Genomic DNA, 20,660 nt, shown 5'->3' on the forward strand with positions numbered 1-20,660 from the left:
TTTTAAAACCACGACAATAAACTGAGCCAAACAAATAACAGTTGATTTAAGATCTAAAATTATGCATTTCCCTTAAAGATGGGAGCCCCAGGCTGTTGCCCTGCTATGATAATTATTTCTACACTTACTTAACTTTCAGTGTGTTTATTCCTATGTGTTACTTCTCCCACGCAGAGAATTTAATTGCTTCAGTACAAAATGTGCTCCTTAGTGATTCCTCTGACCAGTGCTTTCTCCCAGGCTGGAGATTAGGTTGTGCATAAGCCTTGGGCTGTCATTCTGCACCACAGAGAATGTTAAAAGTAAATCTCTTTTACTGTTTGCTTGGTGTGGCATGCCTTTTAGCACTCGGAATGGCATTTATTAATAATTTGCTCCCAGTAATGAACAGCGTTAACTCCATGGCTAATGCCAAGCAGAGTGACAAGTACATTTGCCTCCTTGCTTGCTACCAGCTTGCTGGCATCTGAGAAAGGTGGTTACATACCCTTGGTGTTCAATTTGTGCTAAAATTGTAAACAGCCAGTCTGCAGGTTGGTAAGCTGTCTGGGGGACTCAGGCATGATTATAATATATTCAGGATGAAAGTATCTAACTGAGCTCTGGCAACATTCTTTGAAGGAAATTTAATACATCTTCTTTGTTGTACGTAATATCTATCTTGTTAAAGTTATAATAGGATTTGGTCCCTCTGACTGGAGCATTGTAAAAAAGGGGCCAGGCACTAAACCATTGATGCTCAAATCAGGGGAAAAGCTAGTTAGCTTCCCTGACGTTAAGGGAATGAATTTTTAGAAAGCCATTCATTGATATCTGACAAACAGCTTGAAAGGGATGCCAAACCCTCAGGGTTTCTGTCAGTAGCCTTAAAATACATTTGCATATTTTTTGCATAGAAACGGGAGCTCTCACTCTATTTCCAAACTGCAGAACTAAAAGGATGTAAAACCTCTATCTAGTCCGAAGGGCTCTGAGGGTGACTTCATACTCTGAATTCAAATGTGTGCAACAGATTAGGAAAATTACTTCAAATGGGATTTCAACCATATCTAAGAGAGACACAGAAATCCTGAACAGATTGGTAGGCAAAACACTACCTGCATTGCCATTAAAATGCTTGCTTTTTTTCCTCTGGGCATTTCTCATGTAAAAAATAGCTCACTGATGTCAGCTGATCACACAGATTAATGTTAAGGTGCTACTCCTTAGTTTTCTTGATATCAAATGCAATTTTTTCTGACAGTTTTGTTTTTCTCCAGTTGATAGCAATACTACTATGGGTAAGATGAGAGTGATGGAAGAATAAAGAAGTGGTGGCCCTCCACATGCAGCCAGTGTATCCAGTGGTCCCATTGGTTGGCAGCTGTCCTTCCTAGCTATGCCATATGCTGGCAGCTGTTGTGGATTGAACCAGAGTCCCCTAGCCTTTCAAGAATGCCTTGTCAGCATGGGCAGCTCTGCTGAAGTGCAGAAACTGTGACAGTGTGAGCTGGAGTTTGAGCTGCTCTTATGCCTGTCCTTTTCATTAAATGGTTTCCTTGTCTGATTCCAAATGTTATTCTATTCTTTCCCTTAAGGAAAATGCGTGCAAAGACAACAAAGCATTTGGAGCTGAGATTGTGCTTAATATGCAGGTGATGTTTTGTTGGCAATATCCTCTATGTCACTGGCTAACTACGATTTTATCGTTTTGAGGAGGAAGCTGATGTCTACTGTAAAATTCATGATGGGTGAAAGTGCCCTGTAATTTTTAGCAGATAATTTTACTCTCTGGTCATCCACCCATCCAGGCAGTAATATGAGTAGAGTTCTCATTATACTAATGGAGAGTTGACATTCAAATTTCCCATGCATGCGGTGAACAATAGACTTCCATTGTGTATACATGGCACTGCCATTGATCTGATTGATTTTGGGTTGCAGCAGAGGATAAGGTCGGTGATGTGTGAACAAGAAAGGCACAGTTAACTCTTTTCATGAATGTCTGTATTAGTCAGAATCGTCTTTGAAACAAAGTCCTAATATGAAAATCAGTATTGATGCAGTAAGATTACATCCATAATGATTATGATGTTAGAAAATCAATAAATAACTGTAACTTAAGTTATGGATTTGTGCAACACTGGTGGGGTTTTAAAACTGTAGAAAAAGATTGGTATAATCTCTTCTTTAAAGATCTGGCTCTATATCTGTATAGTGTGACTTTTTATTTCCTTGCCCTTCATTGTCAAGGCTCACTTACATCAGCAAAGGCTGACAGATTTAAAAGACAAAGAGTATTTGTGGCTTCACATAACTATTCTAAAGAAGAGTGGGTTTAAATGGTGGAAGAGGTCTTTCAGTATTTCAGAAGAAATGTTTTTGCCAAGTTTGTGCGGATGGCATCAAAACAGGAGTGTTAGGCATGTCTTCTGCCTCTTGGAAAGATGGCCTGAATACAAGACTGTTGGCAGAGCAATGTGCTGCTTCATTAGAGAGAAACTCCAATTTGCTGGGTTGCCTGGTTTTGTGCCTTGTCTGCAGCTTCTTGGGGAAATGTCCCAGCTTTCCCTGGAAAGGATGGAGGGGATTCCCGGGCAGGATAGCTCATAGTTTGGTGAGAGTGCTTGCTGAAGGGGTGAATGTGAGAAGGGTACTTAGACTGAACTGATGCTCTGTGTGGGACTGTGTTGGTGGAACAGGGATCCCGCCTGGCAGCTGTGCAAGGCAGCTGCAGAAGGAAAAGCTCTTCTGTTTCTATTTGTTGCAAGTAAAATTATTGCTTGTGTAAGAAGTATGGGGCTGTTTGGGGCAGCTCTGATTCTAGGACTTGAAATCTATTTGTGGATCTGAGTTCTGCAGTCTGGCAGAGCTGCTGAAGATCATGGAAATCAAAAGGCTTTAGCTTCACTTTGAAAGCTTTAGTTTTGCTTCACAAAGGCAATTTTGTAGTAGAGGCAGTCTGAAAATATATTCCACATTGGGTGATATTCTGGTCTATTTTCTTGAAATGAAAATTGCGAAGAAAATGTTCCACTTTCTACAATGTCAGTATAGTCCAAGGACCAGTGTTTATATAGAAATATATTTCTTGCATTTTTAGAAGCCCTCCTTTTGATCTAATTAACTGTCTTTTCTTTTTTTAAGTAAACAGGGTAATCATTCAATTTTCACCTTGATTTCCATATTTTTGTTTCCAGCAGAGTCAAAATGTCAGACAAAAGTGATTTAAAAGCAGAACTTGAGCGCAAAAAACAACGTTTGGCTCAGATAAGAGAAGAAAAGAAACGGAAGGAGGAAGAAAGGAAGAAAAAAGAGGTAAAGTTGCAAAACCACCGTTTAGATAGCTCATGCTTGTACAAGGGGCTTGCTGAGGTTTTGACATCTCAGTATTGTATGCCCCGAGGTATCTGTCATGTGGCATGAGATACTCAAACTCACATCAGGCTAACCTTAAAATCAAAAAGCTTATTTTTAGTCAAGAATGTTGGGGTGAGGGAATTGCTTTTAAAACCACGGCACTGTCAAATGACAACAGTTTAGACAACATGATGTGCATGTGTATGGAGAAAGAAAAATTGATTTGCTGTAATGCTTTTTCCTGGGCTCTCCTTCAATGGAAAGGGAGTGGAGAGTGGGGAAAGACAGAAAGAGGACTCACATTTTTTCAAGCCATTACAATCTAAATATGTATTTTTGTACTCTGAAGGCTAGTTTGATTACTAGCTAAGGTAACAGATTTACAATTATTATTCTCCAGTAAAGTAAAACATAATTGCAATTGCATTTTCATCTTCTGGCATGGGTGCATCTTTCAGTTCTGTTAAAGTTTGATTGACATATTAGTTTATTTGTCCTTGACAATATGCATTAGGTTTATCATTAAGGGATTTGTACTTCTTTTTATTCAGTCACTTAGTGGAATAGAGGTGAGAATTGACAGGGAGTGGATATTCATTTTCATGCAAAGTCAGAGAAGCATTAAGTGATTATGCTTCCTTTCCTTCAAATGTCAACACTTACTATAGTTTAAAGCACCTGTTATCCTTTACTAATAACTGGTTTCCTTTTAAACTGACACTTTAATATTGTACATGAATTTCATGGAATTACCGTGGAAATGTGATGTGATCCAAGAAATCAGCATTCCAGTTTTGGCTGTCTTGTTAATCTTTTTTCATTTGAGCCACATTTGTGCAGTTACAGCACACGCCCCAGTGAGGCTCCCAGAGCCACTGGGGAACTTCTCCACCAGCAGATCTTTAAATGGTGACACTTTCAGTGTCCATTACTGAAGAACTAGAGGGAAGGGGGCCGAGCTAATGGCCCCAGGGAGCTATTAGGTCCTTTCTCCTTTTCCCCTGACTGGCTTTATGCCTCGTGGAGAACCTGTGGTGGTTGAAACATTTCCATTTCCGAGACCATGTCTGCAGATAATGCTACAGTGCCTAATTGTGTAAATGGGTTGTGCTGTGGTGCCAGGTGGGTCCAGGAGTGAAGGCTGGCACTCACAAAAGTGCTTGGCCATTCACACTGGTGTGGGAGAGCTGTCTACAGCCCTAAATACTGTAAGATAGTTGATGGGAAGAGCTGAGCACAGGAATATGACTGGGCCTTGACTATAAAATCAATGTTTTCTGGCTGTCTCTGAACTGGAGAACATGGGGATGCTTCTGAATTTCCAGGTTTTCTGTTGTGCCTGCACCAAGATCAACACCAGTCTGAGGAACTGTACAAGTCCTTTTTTCCAACACTGATGTTAGCAGAAAGGACAACCTCATTGTGGGAGTCTGGCTAATGCAGGTGCTCCTCCTGTTTTTGGATGCCCACAGATCAGAGTGGGAGAAGGCTAATGTGTGGGAGCTCCAAGGAGGTAGAGATAGCTAGGCAGAGAGAGAAGGGTCTTGTGGATTTTTAGTAGGCCAAGGGCTGCCAAAGTCCTAGTTTAGAGATGTCAGTTCTTTCCTGTGCACCTCTTGGATATTGAAGTTAATGAGAAAGTGTTTCTTTTCCCAACAAGTGCTTAGTACCAAATGTAGAACCCTAAGCTACATCACTGAAATGCAATGAAATTTTATTCTTTATCCTAAAATAAGTAAGAAAAGACCAGTTTTATTCAGGGTAATGCTACCTGTTGTTCTATGGTCAGCTTTTATGTTAGTTGAATAGGTTGCACCTAATGAGTGAGAGGTAGAAAATTTCCATCATTGTACTGTAAAAATTCCTACAAATATCCTTGCAAAGGCCAGCTTTACCATCCATTTAAGGAAAAATACTGTTACTGATATATACAGTATAGGTTATCTAAGTTATAAATTACCTACAAATATCAAAATTAATTTCAAATTGTACCTAAGCAGCAGTGCATACAAATATTTCCACACATATAATTGCTTGAGCTGATTATATATGAAATAAAATTTTCTGTTTTCTTCTGGTTTAACTCAGGCCGATCTACAGCAGAAGAAGGAGCCAGCTCAGGAGGATTCTGACCTAGACCGTAAAAGAAGAGAGACAGAAGCTTTGTTACAGAGCATTGGTATATCCCCAGAACCACCTCTAGGTATTTAAGAGAAGCATACTGTAAAGCATTCAGCTCTGCCACAACTAATGCTTTCTTTCTACTAAAGCATGCTTGGCTTTTTTGGTTTTTGGCTGTACTAGTGAAGTGAACTCTTCTGTTTGAATGCCTGCCATACCATTCACATATACAAGCTCATGGCATTTTGAGTACTTGTCATTGCCAAAAACATCTGTTTCATTTCTTCAAGAAGTTTTTATGAACATAATGCAGGTTGGTTTTGCATACCAGCAGTGATTTCTTTTCTGATGGACTGTTTTATCTTCTCACTCAAAAATACAAGTGCTATACTTCATTTGCCCCAAGTTTTGTTTCAAAAATTCAAATTAAGCACGTATAAGGAAGGAGGAGCATAGTCATGTGGGAACTCCCACTCAGATTCTTTTAAAATTAAGCAAAACTGGAGGAGGAAAATTTAAAAAAACCCCAAATCACAAATAGAAAAATGCTTGTCAACAGACAGTATTGTAGATTTTTACTCTGGTTTCATGTGCTTGACCTCTTTTTTGGTTTTGATGTTTCAGTTGTAGAACCTGAAGTCTTCAGTGTAAAATACATACAATATCTGAGTATGAGTTACCTTGATTAAGATCTGCCTCATTTATTGAATGGTCCTAAAGAGAGAATTTCCCTTTCCCTTTCCCTTTCCCTTTCCCTTTCCCTTTCCCTTTCCCTTTCCCTTTCCCTTTCCCTTTCCCTTCTCCTTCCTTTCTCCCTCAAATTTGGGATCACTCTCAGTGAAATTTTTGTTGAAATCTTGGCCTCTCTGGAGTTATCAAGCCTTTTCATTAAGTTTATTGTGACTGAATCTCGGTTTTTACCCCTAGTTATTTTTGCCAGTAATATATAGGAGAAACTTCAAATTTGACAAAATACTGAAGTTTTTGGTTTAGAAAAGCACCTTATACAGATGCCTGGGTGCATATGCAAGTAGGTAGTGACATTCTGAATTGGAATTTGTATTATTTACTTGCATCAACCAACATTTATTGAGAAAAGCTACTAAATTTATAACTTATGGTATAATGACTGAAGCTTTTAGACACCACTTCTCAGAAGAATTGTCTGACAAATAATGGTTAGATTATTTTTATGTATAATAAAAATGTTTTTAAAATTATGTCATAAAACAAATGTAAGGTCCAAGATAAAATCAAACATATTTTTAATGTACAACATTTAAAATACTCATTTTTATACAAGAATGAATATACATGTCCTTATCATTTTATTAACCAAACACATATATTCATGTTACAAGTTATCAGTTTTTATCTAGTTAAATTTTTTGTGTTTGATACTATCAAAAAAAACATGTAAATTCATATATAAGATTATTCCTTTAGTTAAAAATAGTATTTTGTTCCCTTTACATATACTCACAATTAATAGACAAAGGAGGATTTAATTCCACCTTCACACAATGCCAGGTCTCACTGTGAATGTGGAATATATAAACAACCAGACATACCTGTAACCTGCCAAAGGGCTGTCACAAAGATGAATTCACTTTTCATGCTGCAGTCATTTCTGTGACAGTCTCTAGGGAGAATCTGCATTCAGTGTTTGACCACATGGAAAATCCAAACCTCTTGACAGGTCTGTCATTATACACTGTAAAGCATAACAAGGTATTTTAAAGTTTTACTCTGTTAAATCTATAAAAGGAAATGCACATGATTTAAACCAAATGGAAATATTGCTTTTGCATTAAATCCTCTTTTTGTGTTTTATTCAATGTGGCTGCTTTGAAGAGTACTTGCTTTAAATCTTGACTGGAGCCATCTCTTAATTTTTAATATTTTTGAGAAACCATTTTAAAAGAAATCAGGATATTTTTACTCTTTTATTTATTATTTCTTTGCTGAAGGGCTTTAACTCGGGCTGACCTTGAGCTGTGAACTTCCTTTCCTGTTTCAGGAAACAAAACTGCCTTTGCATGAAATATGCTTCAAAAGCCCTGGCAAGGCAAAGAGAAAATCATTTCAAGAGCTTGGGCAAATAGTGTCTAAACCAAGGGAAATTTTTCCTTGAGGGTTGAAATCATGTCCCACCCAAAATGGAAATTTTGTATGACCTACATTACTTAAGAAAACAATCACCAAGTAAACTAATGTGTATTCTCAACATCTTTGGGAAATGATTTTAACTTAGCTGGATTTCCTTATTTAGCTTTTATTTTTGATGCCATTTCCACAGTGCAGCCTTAGAGCATATCTAATGGACACTGGCTTTTGATTTAAATTCAGAATTCGAAAAGTATGCTTGTTCTGTTGCCTACTTGACTTTACAAGAAGAGTTCACTTAGTTTTTTGGCAAGGCGAGCCCCTGATATTTCTTCATACCTTTAAAATCTTTCACAAGTCAACTTCAAACCAGACTCAAGAAAACAAGTGCTATTTTATTTCCACAGGTATCTTCTCCACTGATTAGCTATAGATTCCCATTGGGCTTTCAGTCCTGTCTAAATACATGTCAGTTTAACACTTCCAGAAGACTTAAAATTCACTTGACTCTCTTCCTTTTCTTTTTCTTTCCTTCCTTATTTGCTTTCACCATTTCAAACTCTCCTACTCATTCATCCACTATCATTTGGTCCATTGGTTTTGATTTGTCTGACACTGCTCTTCATCAGTGCAGTCGCTGCATGTGTTAACATGGGATACCTGTTATTTTCATTATTTAGTCCCAACCCCTATGTCTCCCTCTTCGAAATCAGTGAGCACACCCAGTGACGCAGGCAGCCAGGACTCAGGGGATCTGGGACCCATAGGAAGGTAAGACACAGAGTTAACACACTTGAATAAACGTGAGGTTTTTTCACTTTGTTCTTACTTCCCCATTTTTTCCCTTTCTGCTGTAAATAAGAACATGCTGTATTGAATGTGTGCTCTCATTTCTTCATTGTCCACTGGGTGTTACCATCCAGTAAGAGTGGTCTCAGATGTGAAGCAAATAAATGCATGCAGCAAATGGATCTTAAGCTCTGAGCCTCAAACCTTATAGTGGAAGCAAGAGCTGAATTTACACTTCTAAAATGGCCTACAGAAAGCTCTCATGCTGGTTGGAAATACACTAAACAAAAGAGAGATGTGCCCAGGGGTAGAACCTGTTACTCATGTTGAGTTATCTATGTTCTCATAACCAGTTCCCTTGGAATTCCTCCTCATGTAACACCAGGTTGCCTCAGGTTCCCGTGACTGCTCGTTGTAGTGTGTGCCACTGACAGTGGCAGAGAAGAGCTTGGACAGGAACAGGCTGAAAAACCCCAGGACCCACTGGCAATTCTGCCTTGGAAACTCTGGATATTGGAAAGTGTCATGCAGAATGGAAGGAAAGCAGCTCTATTGTTGTTGGAAAGTGGAATGTGTGTGAGGGATGGAAACAAGAGTAATCTTCTTATTTTTGTTTCCATGAGTGAAATAAAAAATGAAGTGGCAATCTCAAAAAAACCTCCTTCTTTGGAATAGAAAAGAAAGAAGAATGTGAGGATGCCGCTGGTAAAGAAGGTTATGTTCAAGTAAGAAGAGGTGCAAGCAGTTATACTGTATGTTTTGAGAAATGTAAAAGACGATTCCTAATAGCTCTTTTTGTATCACACTAATTCAACACGGAGCTGAACTGCCAGCTCATCTGAGTCTGTGAGCCAAGGCTCTGCTAATGGCTTGGAAGCACAGTGATTGCTTTCTGTAGTTAACAGTGCTCAGTAGACATCATATCAGACCTCTCCAGACATAGACTGGAATGAGACAGAGCTTCAGGTCACCAGGTTTCCTGCCATGCCAGCCTTCTGCTTAGGAAAACCACACTTCCATAAGCAGAGAGTGTGTTGTGTCCCCTCCGGCCAGATTCAGACACTCTCCCTTGTGATGTGGATGCTGCACAGCTGCTATTAAATCAGCTCAGCCCTGCTCCCAGTTTTACCCTCTAGAAGAAGTGGAGGCTGTTAAGTGAAAAGCCCTAGCCTGTAAGATGTAGCAGTTTAAAATACAGAAAGTAGTGTAATTCTGCCTTCATAAGTAAATGAAGCAGATTTCAGCAAGTCATAGTACTTTGAATAGAACAAAAATCCTTTTTAAGCAAAGTTTACCCTGCTGTTCAGGATGAAGCTATTTACCACAGTCCTGCATGAAGCTCTGACAAAGCTGGGTGGAGACTTCTAAATTCCTGCTTTTCCTCCGAATCTCTAAATTCCTGCTTTTCCTCCGAACCTCAATGGTGTAACTTTTTTACCATTAAGGTAAAAAAAGGCTCTTGGAAGAATTTCTTTGGCTGTTACCCACGCTAGCACTTTGGCTCTCTGTCAGCAACGAGCAATGAAAGCACATGACCACGTGTCCTTTCAGAGGAGAATGGAGCTTGTCCCCTTCTTCTGAGCTCATGACATTCTGCATTGTGGGCTCTCATTTTGGATCCATTTTCCAGCTTCTTGTGGCCTTACTAGGAATTCAGTGGGAATCCTAAGACCTTGCTTGTAGTCTCCCAGTTTGCTTGGCATATTCTCAGGTATTGAAAGGGCTGTGCTGTGTGCCAGGAAGGCTGCTTGCAGCTCTTTGCCTGGAGCCATTGGTTTGTGGTAATGGAAATAAGATAATGTCTGGTCCAGGCCCTGGGGAATGTCTGTAACCAGTGGATAGTATTGAGTGGCAATTAGTCCAATTAGTGTCGCTGGCTGTAGGTAGATGTGCTCAGTGCTTGTGTGAGCAGGTGCACTCAAGCCTGCATGTGTGATAGAGTGGTCAGACTTGGCAAGAAAGATGTTGGTAGAACTGTCATCACAGTGGGCAAACAGGATGAAACTACCTCAGCTGTTTTCTGTGAGAGGTGCTTAGACCATGCATCTAACAGATTTTGACTGCTGCATATATTATTGTCTGTTTATCTTTATAAACAAGGTTATCCTGCTGAACTTTAATTTATTCTTCCATTTCACTTTCTGTGATAGAGGGGGCACTTCTGCTGGATCCCCTGTTATCCATCATGCTTGTTAGATCTTTCCCTTTTCTGTACTAGGCTGAGTTCAGGCTTTAGAGGAGAACAGATTAGTTTCAAAGCTGCTAATGCCCCAATCTCGGCAATCACAGCTTGTCCACTGTTGCTACTGCTAATGCTGCAGAAATGAAAAGCTCACACAGCCTGGCAGAAATCCTGCTGGCAGTCTGATTACTCATTGCTGAAGTGTTCCCTGGAGGAAGATGATGGATATTATTAAAAAAAAAAAAAATCTGTGAAGTCACAGATTTCAGCTCGTTACAGGTCGAGGGAACAGATTCTAGTACAGAACTAGGTTGTGTTCATACTTCTTTGAGTTGTTGGTACTTCTGGTAGTTGTCAGACTTAATGTCTTGGCCCCAATATCACCAAGTATATTTGAGACACACTTTGGTTAGCAAGCATCTGTGATTTCTTATATAAAAATGAATGTAGTTCAGGCAGAAACACAGGTTTATGACATCTGCTTTTCAGGAAAGAAAACTGATAAACTGGAGAGTTTGAACACTGTTAAATAGTTTTAGTCCTGGAACCACAGATCTCAGTCTTATTTTGCAAGATGAAAACTGACTGGTAAGTTGCTCACCAAGTGTAATAGTTCCATAGGAGCAAACAGGCTCCTCCAGCAGAAAAGGTGAAAGCAGCAAAGTGTTTGGTTTTGAAGTTAGAGAAATACAAACCAGAAAAAAGTCAATAGTGAGACAAATTCATTGCTAAAACAATTTACCTAAAGACTCCATGGGATCTAGCACTGGCCATTGCTCGTCCAGGATAATGTGCCTGGCAAACAGGCAGATAATAGGTCAAACAATAATTCATTCATAAAAGTTGTGCAGCCCTTTTGTTGCACGGGAAGAAAAGCTGCATGGTCACAGTAGTCCTTTCTGCCATGCGACCTACAGACTAGTAGTGCTCCTATCCTCCAGGACCATTGTCTATTATCTCAGCACAATAGCCAGAGCAGTGTTGTCTTTTCTTCTGATGCCATTCAGTGTATCAGGAGAAGAGATGGGGTGGACTTGGTAATAGCACTAAATTGTGGAACCATTTCTGTCCTCTGCATCCCAGGTTTCTATGGGTTTTTTTTTTTGCTGCTTTATCTTTAGTACCATTTTTCTATTTGTCATAAACTTTTCACTGGAAAACATTCGATTTGAGCAGCATTCCAGCTATGCTCTGAGCCATGACAGAAACTGTAAGAATAAGCAGATGTTAGATGGATAACTGTTCTAGAAACTGCTGACTGAATGCTTTCAGTTGGACAGGAGAGCCAAATTATGTTTTCTGTGGTCTTGGGGATAATTTCTGGGTAGGCAAAAGTGTGTTATACTTTGATTCTGGTGCTTCTCTTAGTTACCAGGCTACACTGAACAATTCACTGGAGCCCAGGTGTTGCTCAGAGAGCAACTTACCTGTCTCCACATTGCTTTACACATCCTACTTTGCTTTTTTGAATGCCTGTATTGCTTGTGCTACACAGATAGGATGAAAAAATGACATAGCCTGAGCAGATACCTATGCCTGAATAGATAGGTCATTGGTGCACAGGGCTTTCTTATATGATGTATTCAGACATGACTCATTTTCCATTAGATAGTATTGCATGGAGCTTCTCCATGGAATAGTGTGCTTGGCTCTTTCGGGATAAGTGTTTTGGTTTGTCTAGTATTTTGTAAGCATTTTGATGATTTCCCATCTCCTCTTGCTGATGGTCAGCTTATACATGCACAGACATGCACAACTTCAATGTAGATTTGAAAGGATGTGAAGGAAAGGGCTGAGGTAAAGGCATTTGCTGAGAGGTCCTGTGCTGTAGCATAGTGTGAAACACAAATTTGCCTCTAATAATATAAACCTCCTTTGTAATAACTATATGCATCTCCCTGGTGGACACTCTGAACTTTTGCTACCCTAGTGTGCTAGAGAGGATGCTAACTAACATAATTGAGCCACCATGAAACATGCTTATGGAGAGGTATGTTCTGCTACTCAGCATACCTTAGGCATTCATAAATCTCATCTTTGCAGCACTCACAGCCATGAATTTTGGGTTTGTGTTGTCTGAGGAAGTGCACAAGCACAAACCTTGTACAGTGCCTCAGAGCCAGGCAGACCTTGTATCCTGGCTCAGGTAGGGACCAATCTTCACTTTGCATGTCAACCCAACATAAGATAGCAGAATTACACCTGTGCTGGGAGGAGGTGCTGCTGTGGCTGGGGAGCTTTCAGGGCTCACACCAGCCTGCCTTGGTGTGTATCCTGTGTTACCTACAGGGGGTCCTGTGTTCACCTGGCATGTGGCATGCTGGGAGGAGTTCCATTTAGGGACCAAGGTGTGATTTATCTCTGTGGCCCATTTTGCCCTGAATCCTTCGCTGCTCCTATGTGTTCCTAGCTGGGAGCATCCTTATGTTGTCAGCCAGCTTCACTATCCTACAGTAGTATGTTTGTGAGTAGCATCTCATTTATTGTGAACTGTGTGTGTGTGTGTCCAGTGGAGTCCCATGTGTGCAGCACTTCCTGCTGTGCGTTGGGGAACATGAGAATCCCATTAGGCTGGGTGTAAGGTTTCCTACCTTCCATCTGCTCAGTGAACTGCACCAGGCTCAGCTGTCTTGGATGTGTAAACGTTAATGGTTGCACTTCTTTCTGCAAGAATTTTATCTGTCTTCCTTTGTTTTCTAACTTGTGTATTTTGCTGTGCATAAGTTTAGGTACATGATTATTTTGTAGGCTCGCATAAAGACAAAGACATTAGTCTTCTGGTGGCTTCTTTCAGAGGATGGTTGTTTCAAAATGGTGCTTTATCTGCTGTGAAATAATGTAAGCTGGTTTATTTTGTACTATTTCTCTTGTAGCCCACTGGACTGTGCTGTGGATTTGTTTAGCTACTGCTACTCATTCTGTAATTATTGTTCTTATTTGGATTAGGGTATGATGTGATACTTGGATTAAATGGTTCCTACCTTATTGATATTATTGTTCTTTGATATCACAGGTTTTGAGATAAGTTTTATGTGCTGAAATTGATTAACTTCCTTCAGTGTAAGAAGCATACTTGCAGTAAAGCAGGGCTAGCCCTTCTTTGGATGAAGCACTAAATATTTAATGAAAGTTCCTGTGAGAATGAGTTTGAGCCTTGCATTAGATAGCAAAGAAAACAAAAATAAAAAGAAACTGGATTTCTCAAAGAGATTTTGTAGCAGTAATATGCTGGAGAAGTTGGATCACTCTGGAATCCTGATTGTTTCATCACTAGTTTTTAAATTATGCATAAAATACATTAAATGAGCAGTCCTAGAAATAGAACAGCTGTCTGCAATGCTGGAGCACTTTTCTCTGAGGAGCAGTATCGCCTTTGGCTTTGGCTCATGGCATGATTTTTTGTCCACTACATCAGTTCCTCTTGCAGTCACTGTGTCCACTGAATGTTCCCAGTTGTATTCCAGAATATAGTAGCAGCTGCCACATTAGGTTGGATGTCCTTACTGATATAGAGTTGAGAGCATGTCTTCTTCTCTCTCATTCTGTTTTGAAGTTTGCTGACAGTATTAGTCTGCATTTGTGTATGTTTTCATCAGATGTGATCCTGAGTTCCTATCTACCATGGCCACTTTGAGACATTTTGTTATAAAAAGAAATACACTAGGATATGTTTTCTTTCAAAGTGTTGATGTTCACTGCCAGATTGTATTGACCTGGTGCAGGAAGAAACAGATATGATTCTATTCCTTTTTCTCTGCAGCATATTGTTTACTCATTTTTGTATAAATAATAGGTGTTCTGATTTATAATGCAGCATCTAAACACACACACCAGTCTCCTGTTAATCCCACATTACTTCATGTCTGACTTTCAAATGTAAACATTTCATGCTTTTAAGATACACAATCAAAAGGAAAAAAAGAGCTTTGGAGTAGCTGGGCACCAAATGAGTCAAAGCATGTCATTATTTTACAGTTTTGTATTTAATTTTGCTCACTGTCAGTCAAAAACAAAAGGTATCTCTACTCCACTGTGTTCTTACTCTATAATATTAAAAATCAGAAAGATACTTTTTATTCAATGATCTCTCATGAGTACATCTACATGTCATCAAAGTGTTTGGGTTCTGTCCTTTTTTCCTGAAAAATCAGATTCGGCACCTCAGCTTTAATTTTCAAACAGCTTCTTACCTAGAACATATAATAATATATTAATATTATAATAATATGTAATATAAGGCATCAACAAGGTGAAGAAAGGGTATCAGAATGTCATTCTCCCTTTTAAGTGTCTACTTTGCTGTTTAATTAGACAGATAAAGAAGGCAAAAGAAGGTAGATTCTGGTCTCTATTTCATTTGTGCAGGAAGGTTGGATTATTGTAGTAGATGACCTTTAACAGTCCATACAGCATATTTCCTATCTTCAGAAAACATTTCTCACAGACATTGGCAAAACCATGTTTCTATAAGATCTGCTAAAACCACTGCCAACAGAACTGCATTGCTTGGGGCTTAGCTACTTTATCATTAAGTAAATGCATTTGACAGGTTCTGTGCAATGATCCTGTTTCATCACTGCCACTCAGCTTTGAATTACCAGCTTTTCATTGTGTTACCACATTCAGAAATGACAGGGATCCTTCTTCACTTGTTCCAGGACAAGTGGGCCTGTGATGTATTGCCTCAGGAGCAGCAGCTGTAACAGTTATTAGTAGTGGATTATTTTCTTTGTGGTGCTTTTTTGTAAGATGGATTTTTATGCACAAAATGCTTTCTAAATGGCTGCTTTAGTGGCATACTTATTTCATAAATGGGCTGAGCCAAAGGGGAGTACAGAACAATGTAAAGATTCTAAGGGAGTTACAGGAAAGACTGAGGGAAAATAACTACTTCATGGCAAACTTTGCTTGCATGGTGTTTTATTCAGCCAAAGAAGGATTGTAACCCTAGGGTCTGTTGTGTAGTCTTTCACAGTGCAGAGTCAATTGGTTTTCTGCTTGGTGGCTAGAGATAAACAGGATACCCTCTGGGATGCTGTGTTGCCTCTGTTTTGGTAGCTTTGGGCTTGGTTTAGGGTGTGCACCATTACATGGTAGGACAGAAATTAATAACACCCAGCTGTTATATTTTTTTCCATATAATTTACCACAACTCCATTGTCAGGATTGCTTGGCACACATTTCATTTTACAGTTTCCAGCAGACTTAGAGGCCAAATCGTGCCTTAAGCCTTCTTGACCTGAATGGTGATGGCTTCTGTGAAGCAGTGACAGTGTCAGCCTCCTCCCCTTGCCTGGGGGATCCCTGGCTGTGTCTGCTGCCTTTGGCCTAGGATCTCTGCTGCCTTTTAAAGTGATGCTGCAATCTCTCACACTTCTCACATCAGCCTGTGTACAGGATAGCAATGGGTGGCTGTCTTGGGCTGTTTGCACATCGTGGCTTGCCATGCCTAGGTTAGGATGCAAGGCTGGCAAATTTCTTGCACTATTTTCCCTCCTTTTCTCCCTGCACAAGAAGAACCTCAATCCTTCTCCTTTACATTCAATGAATATTTAGCCCTAGATATCTAAAGCTCTCTCTGCCAGTTTTTTTTTGTGACTTTTTTTTTTTTTTAGCTCATAAACAGAAGCAGACACCTTAGGGACTGACATTTGGCAGTTGTTTTCAAGTGTCTGTATATCTGACCTAGAAACTAGGGAGTGTTTTTCAGTGTGTGCCAGTTACAAAGTCTGAATGGTCCATATTAATTAGAATCATCTGCAATCCTTTTAGCATGTGAGCCTCTGGCATCATTAAGGATTTTCATGCTTTCCTTCCTAAAGGATTGATAGAGTTCAGTCCTCCAGATCTTTGATTATTTTTCTCATTAGCAAACATCTCCATGCTATAAATCAAAGGAGAAGGAAAGATTGCCATTCCCAGGGTGCTTATAAAATGCCTTGGAAACCTGAGCCCCAGCTGCATCCAGAAGAAAATAATATTAATGTATAAAGCCCCACTTAACCATTTAGGTTATCAGCCCAGCTATAGTTAGTTCTCTTTAGTTATTTACAGGAATATCATCATATATTTAGTCAGACAATCAGGTGATTTTAGGGACTAAAACACTAATCCTCTTAAAACAAAACAACTTACTTGCTAATGCCAGCTCAGCTTAAACAGTTCTCTTGCACTGAATTTCATCTTGATTTAATTAAATTGTGTAAGATCACCTCCTATGTTAAACTGTTTTAACTCATACAGTTTGTACATATTGATGTTTTCTCCTTCTCTAGCCTATTAAAAAGACCTTAGGACATTCCCATTCACAATTTTATGTTTTATCTGGAAAAATTAAAAGATTCAATGAGTAACTATTTTGGTAATGCAAATTTTTAGGATTTTTCTTCAAATATATGAAGTGGGAATTGCTGCCTCTGGAGAGATAGTGCTATTTTTTTTAGTTTAATTTTTTCCCCCAAGGAGTTTTGAAACAGTCTAAGTAGGCCATATAAAATTTTCCATAAGCAGAACCTATGAAAATGAATGGTTTTCCATTTAATACTGATTTTGATTCATAATTTTTAGATGCACTTATTTAATAGTTTGAACTCAAAAAATAATTTCTGAGCAGGTCTCTTAAAAGTCAGTTCATTGGGTTGTGAGAACTTTTGACATTTTGACTGTTAATGTGAAATATTTTTCGTAACTCTCATACAGTGAGTTCTTGTTTCAACCCTTATTGTAGCAAAAATCTCATTCCCTTTTGGAATTATTTTGCTTTTTCTACCACAGAATAAATTGTATAAAGGAAGGCAAACACTATCTCTTCTTCCAGCTAGTAGTTACTGGATTTTAGTACCAAAGCAAAATGGAAAATTTGCTGAAATCTTTCACCTTCTTCTTCAGCTGAATAATACCAGACCTAAACGTTGTAGGTTCCAACCTTCATGTTACCTTTTGAGTCTTCTGAAAGGTTATGGATTGCCTTTCCTAGATTTGACTATTAAATATGATTTTGTCTTTTATGGAATTTTACCCAAATCCCCTTGAAGTTTATGAGAAAACTTTCCTCATATGCATATCCGTGGAGTCTGGATCAAAGACTCCCTAGTGTGAGTACTGCAGCTCCTTTCAAACATTTGCACGAGCTGATAGCCAAGTTCTTTCTCTACATTTGTGATCGTTTGAGTTGTGTTTTGCTTCTCAGAATTACTCTCGGTATGAAAACCAAGACAAAATTGTGTTTGCAAAAAGAATTCTCAGGGTTTGCTAAGGGAATAAAACAACTTGTGTCTTACTCCCAAACCTGTTTTTTATTACTGGACTTTCAAAATTACCATTTTGGTATCTGGCACTCAGAGTAAATCCGTGTCAGTTCTAAGTATTTGACCTTCTCACAGATTCAGCCTGCTGCCCACAGTGACCCTCCTGATAAACCAGCATTAATTTGCAGACTAAGATTTCTGTAGCTATAGAATATAAGGTGTGAGTATGATATTGCCAGGAGATCTGTAGTGCAATCAAAGGACAGGCTTCAAATATAGCAGATAAGTTCAGCAGATGAATTAAATTTCTGATTTAATTGGTGGAATTCTGTGAAATGGGAATCAGCAAGGTGTTGGTCCTGTGATATGTCCTTATCATTGCAGGCTTGCCAGAATTGTTCATCCTGATTTAAAAGTCAAATTTTTTTTGAAAACTATTAAATCCGTTCTGCAGCATAGCCTTGATTTAAGAAGAATTTTGAAATATACATGTGTTTTAAATATTATTTGTCCGTGATTTTTCATAAATATACCTTAAAAAAAAATAAGAGTGTTTTAAAGTCATGCCATTCTGAAAAAGGCTCTTATGGTTGCCAGGCAGCTAAAAGATAGTGCTGTGCTGTCAGGGAGGTCAGAGTTGCTCTTTTTATTGGTGAAGACTGGAAGTCAGCGGTGTCAGCCTGCTTGGAAGTGTAAATGCAAACCCAAGCAAAACCTTCTGGCCGTGCTCCAGTAGCAGTGCCCAACTCCTTGTTCTCGGAGTGTATTGAGGCATTTTATTTTATGATTAGCAGCAGCATCCCAGCTCTGAGCCCAAAAACACACAGTGAAGTCAGAGCAGACGTCTGCTCCACGAGCACAAGTGAGTGTCGTGTTGGGGGGCACAAATCCTCCCTAACTGCCCACAGCCGTCTTGCTTATAGAGCGCTTCAGAAAACAAGTAGCACAAGGAAGGTATTTTCTTTTTGCCAATCCTTTCAAAGTGGAACAGATCTGCAAAACAGAGCACAGATGGCAGCAGAACAGGGGCTTAGATGCAAACCATCCATTGAGGCAAGTGGTACTTTTCCATCTCTGACTAGTAGCTTCTTTTTTTTAACATAGTTTTGGAGACAAACTTCAAATGTACAAAAAATATCAGAAAGTGAAAATCACGGTGGAGAGAATTAAAATTATAAAAATGTAGAGTTAAAGGAATAAAAATAAATAGCTTATCTGTACACATATACATTAAAAAAAAACTTCAGTAATTTCTCATTGACAGTTTCTTAGTTCAGATTTTCTAATTAATCAGCAGCAAGTAAGGAGCTTTGGAGAAACTGGAACAACAAACTAGGTAGAACTGTTTAAAGTAGCTAAATAATTATGTGGCCTTAAATTCATTCTGGCAATATTCAAACATTAAAAAAAAAATGTGGTCGAGGTACATGATAGATTACACATTGAAACTGCAAATGCTACTAGATTGTAATTTACTGACATTATTTGGTATCATATTTTAAAAATGCATTCATACACATCTTAGCATTTTATTGAAAGAGGTCTCTTATCTCACAGGTGTTATGTCCAGTATTTTTTAAGGTTGTATGAATTGGGTGTAATGTGTTTTTCAATGTGCCATCAGTTCGAAGGTGCAGAGTTCCTATGTAAGCAATTCTGAATCTTTTGGAAATTGTAATCCAGGGTTAAAATTGTGATTTTAAACATGAGGCTCCTCCTTACATGAAAGTCAGAAGCAAGAATTGTGTTCTCTGCAGTTTTGGGCTTGTTGGTTAGCTTCTTTTTCCTAATTCACTTATTTTGCTAGCTGCATTTGAAGTTAGGAGAAAAGAAAGCATGAAGCAGACTGAAGCCTGCAGGCTGTGAAGTAGCAGCTGATTGCTTCCTTATCTATTTCTCAGCAGATCAAAGTAGGAGTGAACAGTAAAGATACCAACCACCTCTAATACCTACTCACAATAGGAGCCTAAGCTGGGTGCTTGGAACTGGTGCATGGAGCAACCTCCTGCTTTTCTGTTTGTATGGAAAGAGTCCATGGTAATGTTTCACTGGTGGAACCCTTAATTTAGGTGCCTGAAGACTTTATAAATATCCCCTGCAACATCAGGGTTGCCTACCACAGATGAGGAGAATGAGGCTAGTCACATTCACATAATTTTAGAAATATTGCTCTGGTAAGCAGAGGTGCCTTGAGACTTCCTACAGGACAGGTGAGTCCATATGCTCTGGGTGAGTCCCACCTTCATTTCTGGTCTCTTTGCTTCAGTTTAGTAACAGCCTATGCTCTGCTTAGTGGATTGGCCTTTGATCACTGAAAAACCCTGGCACAGCCTAATCTGTGGAGTCATGGCACAGTCTGCCACTGAATTTTAGGGTTAGGAGGGCACTGCTATTTCCCATACAAAGGGTCATTTTGGGACATTGTTGTTGCTGCAAGGGGAGATGCTTGGTTTGGGGCCTGTCAGATCTAATGGTGTTTCATCAGGGACACATATGGATATCTCAGTTCAGGATACCTCGGGTCTCGGTACACTGTCAGTGCAGTTTCCTCCTGGTCTGGAGAGCACAACAGCTCTTGGTGACAGGAGATGCCAGAAAATAGTGTTTGCTTTCCTCTTGTTCTGCTTGAAGGTGTGATTTGCAATGCTGCAAAGAGGTTTCTGCCCTGCAAGAAGCCCCAGGGAAGGCAGAGTTTGCTGTTATTCCTGTGGGGAACTTTTTTTTAAAAGCATGGATTTTCAGGCCTGGCTGCTCTTGACCTGGGAAAGGGAAGTGGGGGGAGAAAAGAAGTCATGCAGAACACATGTTCTGCAGCATCAGCAACAGATGAAGGAGGATTTGGTTTTGGCTGCAGGGTAGCCAAGTCAGAACTAAGC

At 39.3% G+C, this 20,660-nt stretch overlaps 1 protein-coding gene across 7 annotated transcripts in view; it reads left to right on the forward strand.

Moving 5' to 3' along the window:
• DYNC1I1 (dynein cytoplasmic 1 intermediate chain 1) overlaps window positions 1-20,660 on the forward strand; it is a 183,459-nt gene that overhangs the window by 13,562 nt on the left and 149,237 nt on the right. For 2 of the 7 annotated variants that reach the window (XM_014878487.2, XM_088161928.1), the window contains exons 2-4: window positions 3,180-3,297; window positions 5,428-5,542; window positions 8,247-8,337. In XM_014878487.2, the coding sequence (XP_014733973.1) occupies window positions 3,190-3,297; window positions 5,428-5,542; window positions 8,247-8,337 (314 nt within the window). In that variant the 5' untranslated portion in view covers window positions 3,180-3,189. Of the gene's footprint in view, window positions 1-3,179; window positions 3,298-5,427; window positions 5,543-8,195; window positions 8,338-20,660 lie in introns of all 7 variants that reach the window. The other 5 variants (XM_088161933.1, XM_088161939.1, XM_014878488.2 and 2 more) reach the window with 5 other exon arrangements.

The sequence above is a fragment of the Sturnus vulgaris genome, chromosome 1, assembly GCF_052056855.1.
Source record: "Sturnus vulgaris isolate bStuVul1 chromosome 1, bStuVul1.hap1, whole genome shotgun sequence".
Taxonomy (NCBI): Eukaryota; Metazoa; Chordata; class Aves; order Passeriformes; family Sturnidae; genus Sturnus; species Sturnus vulgaris.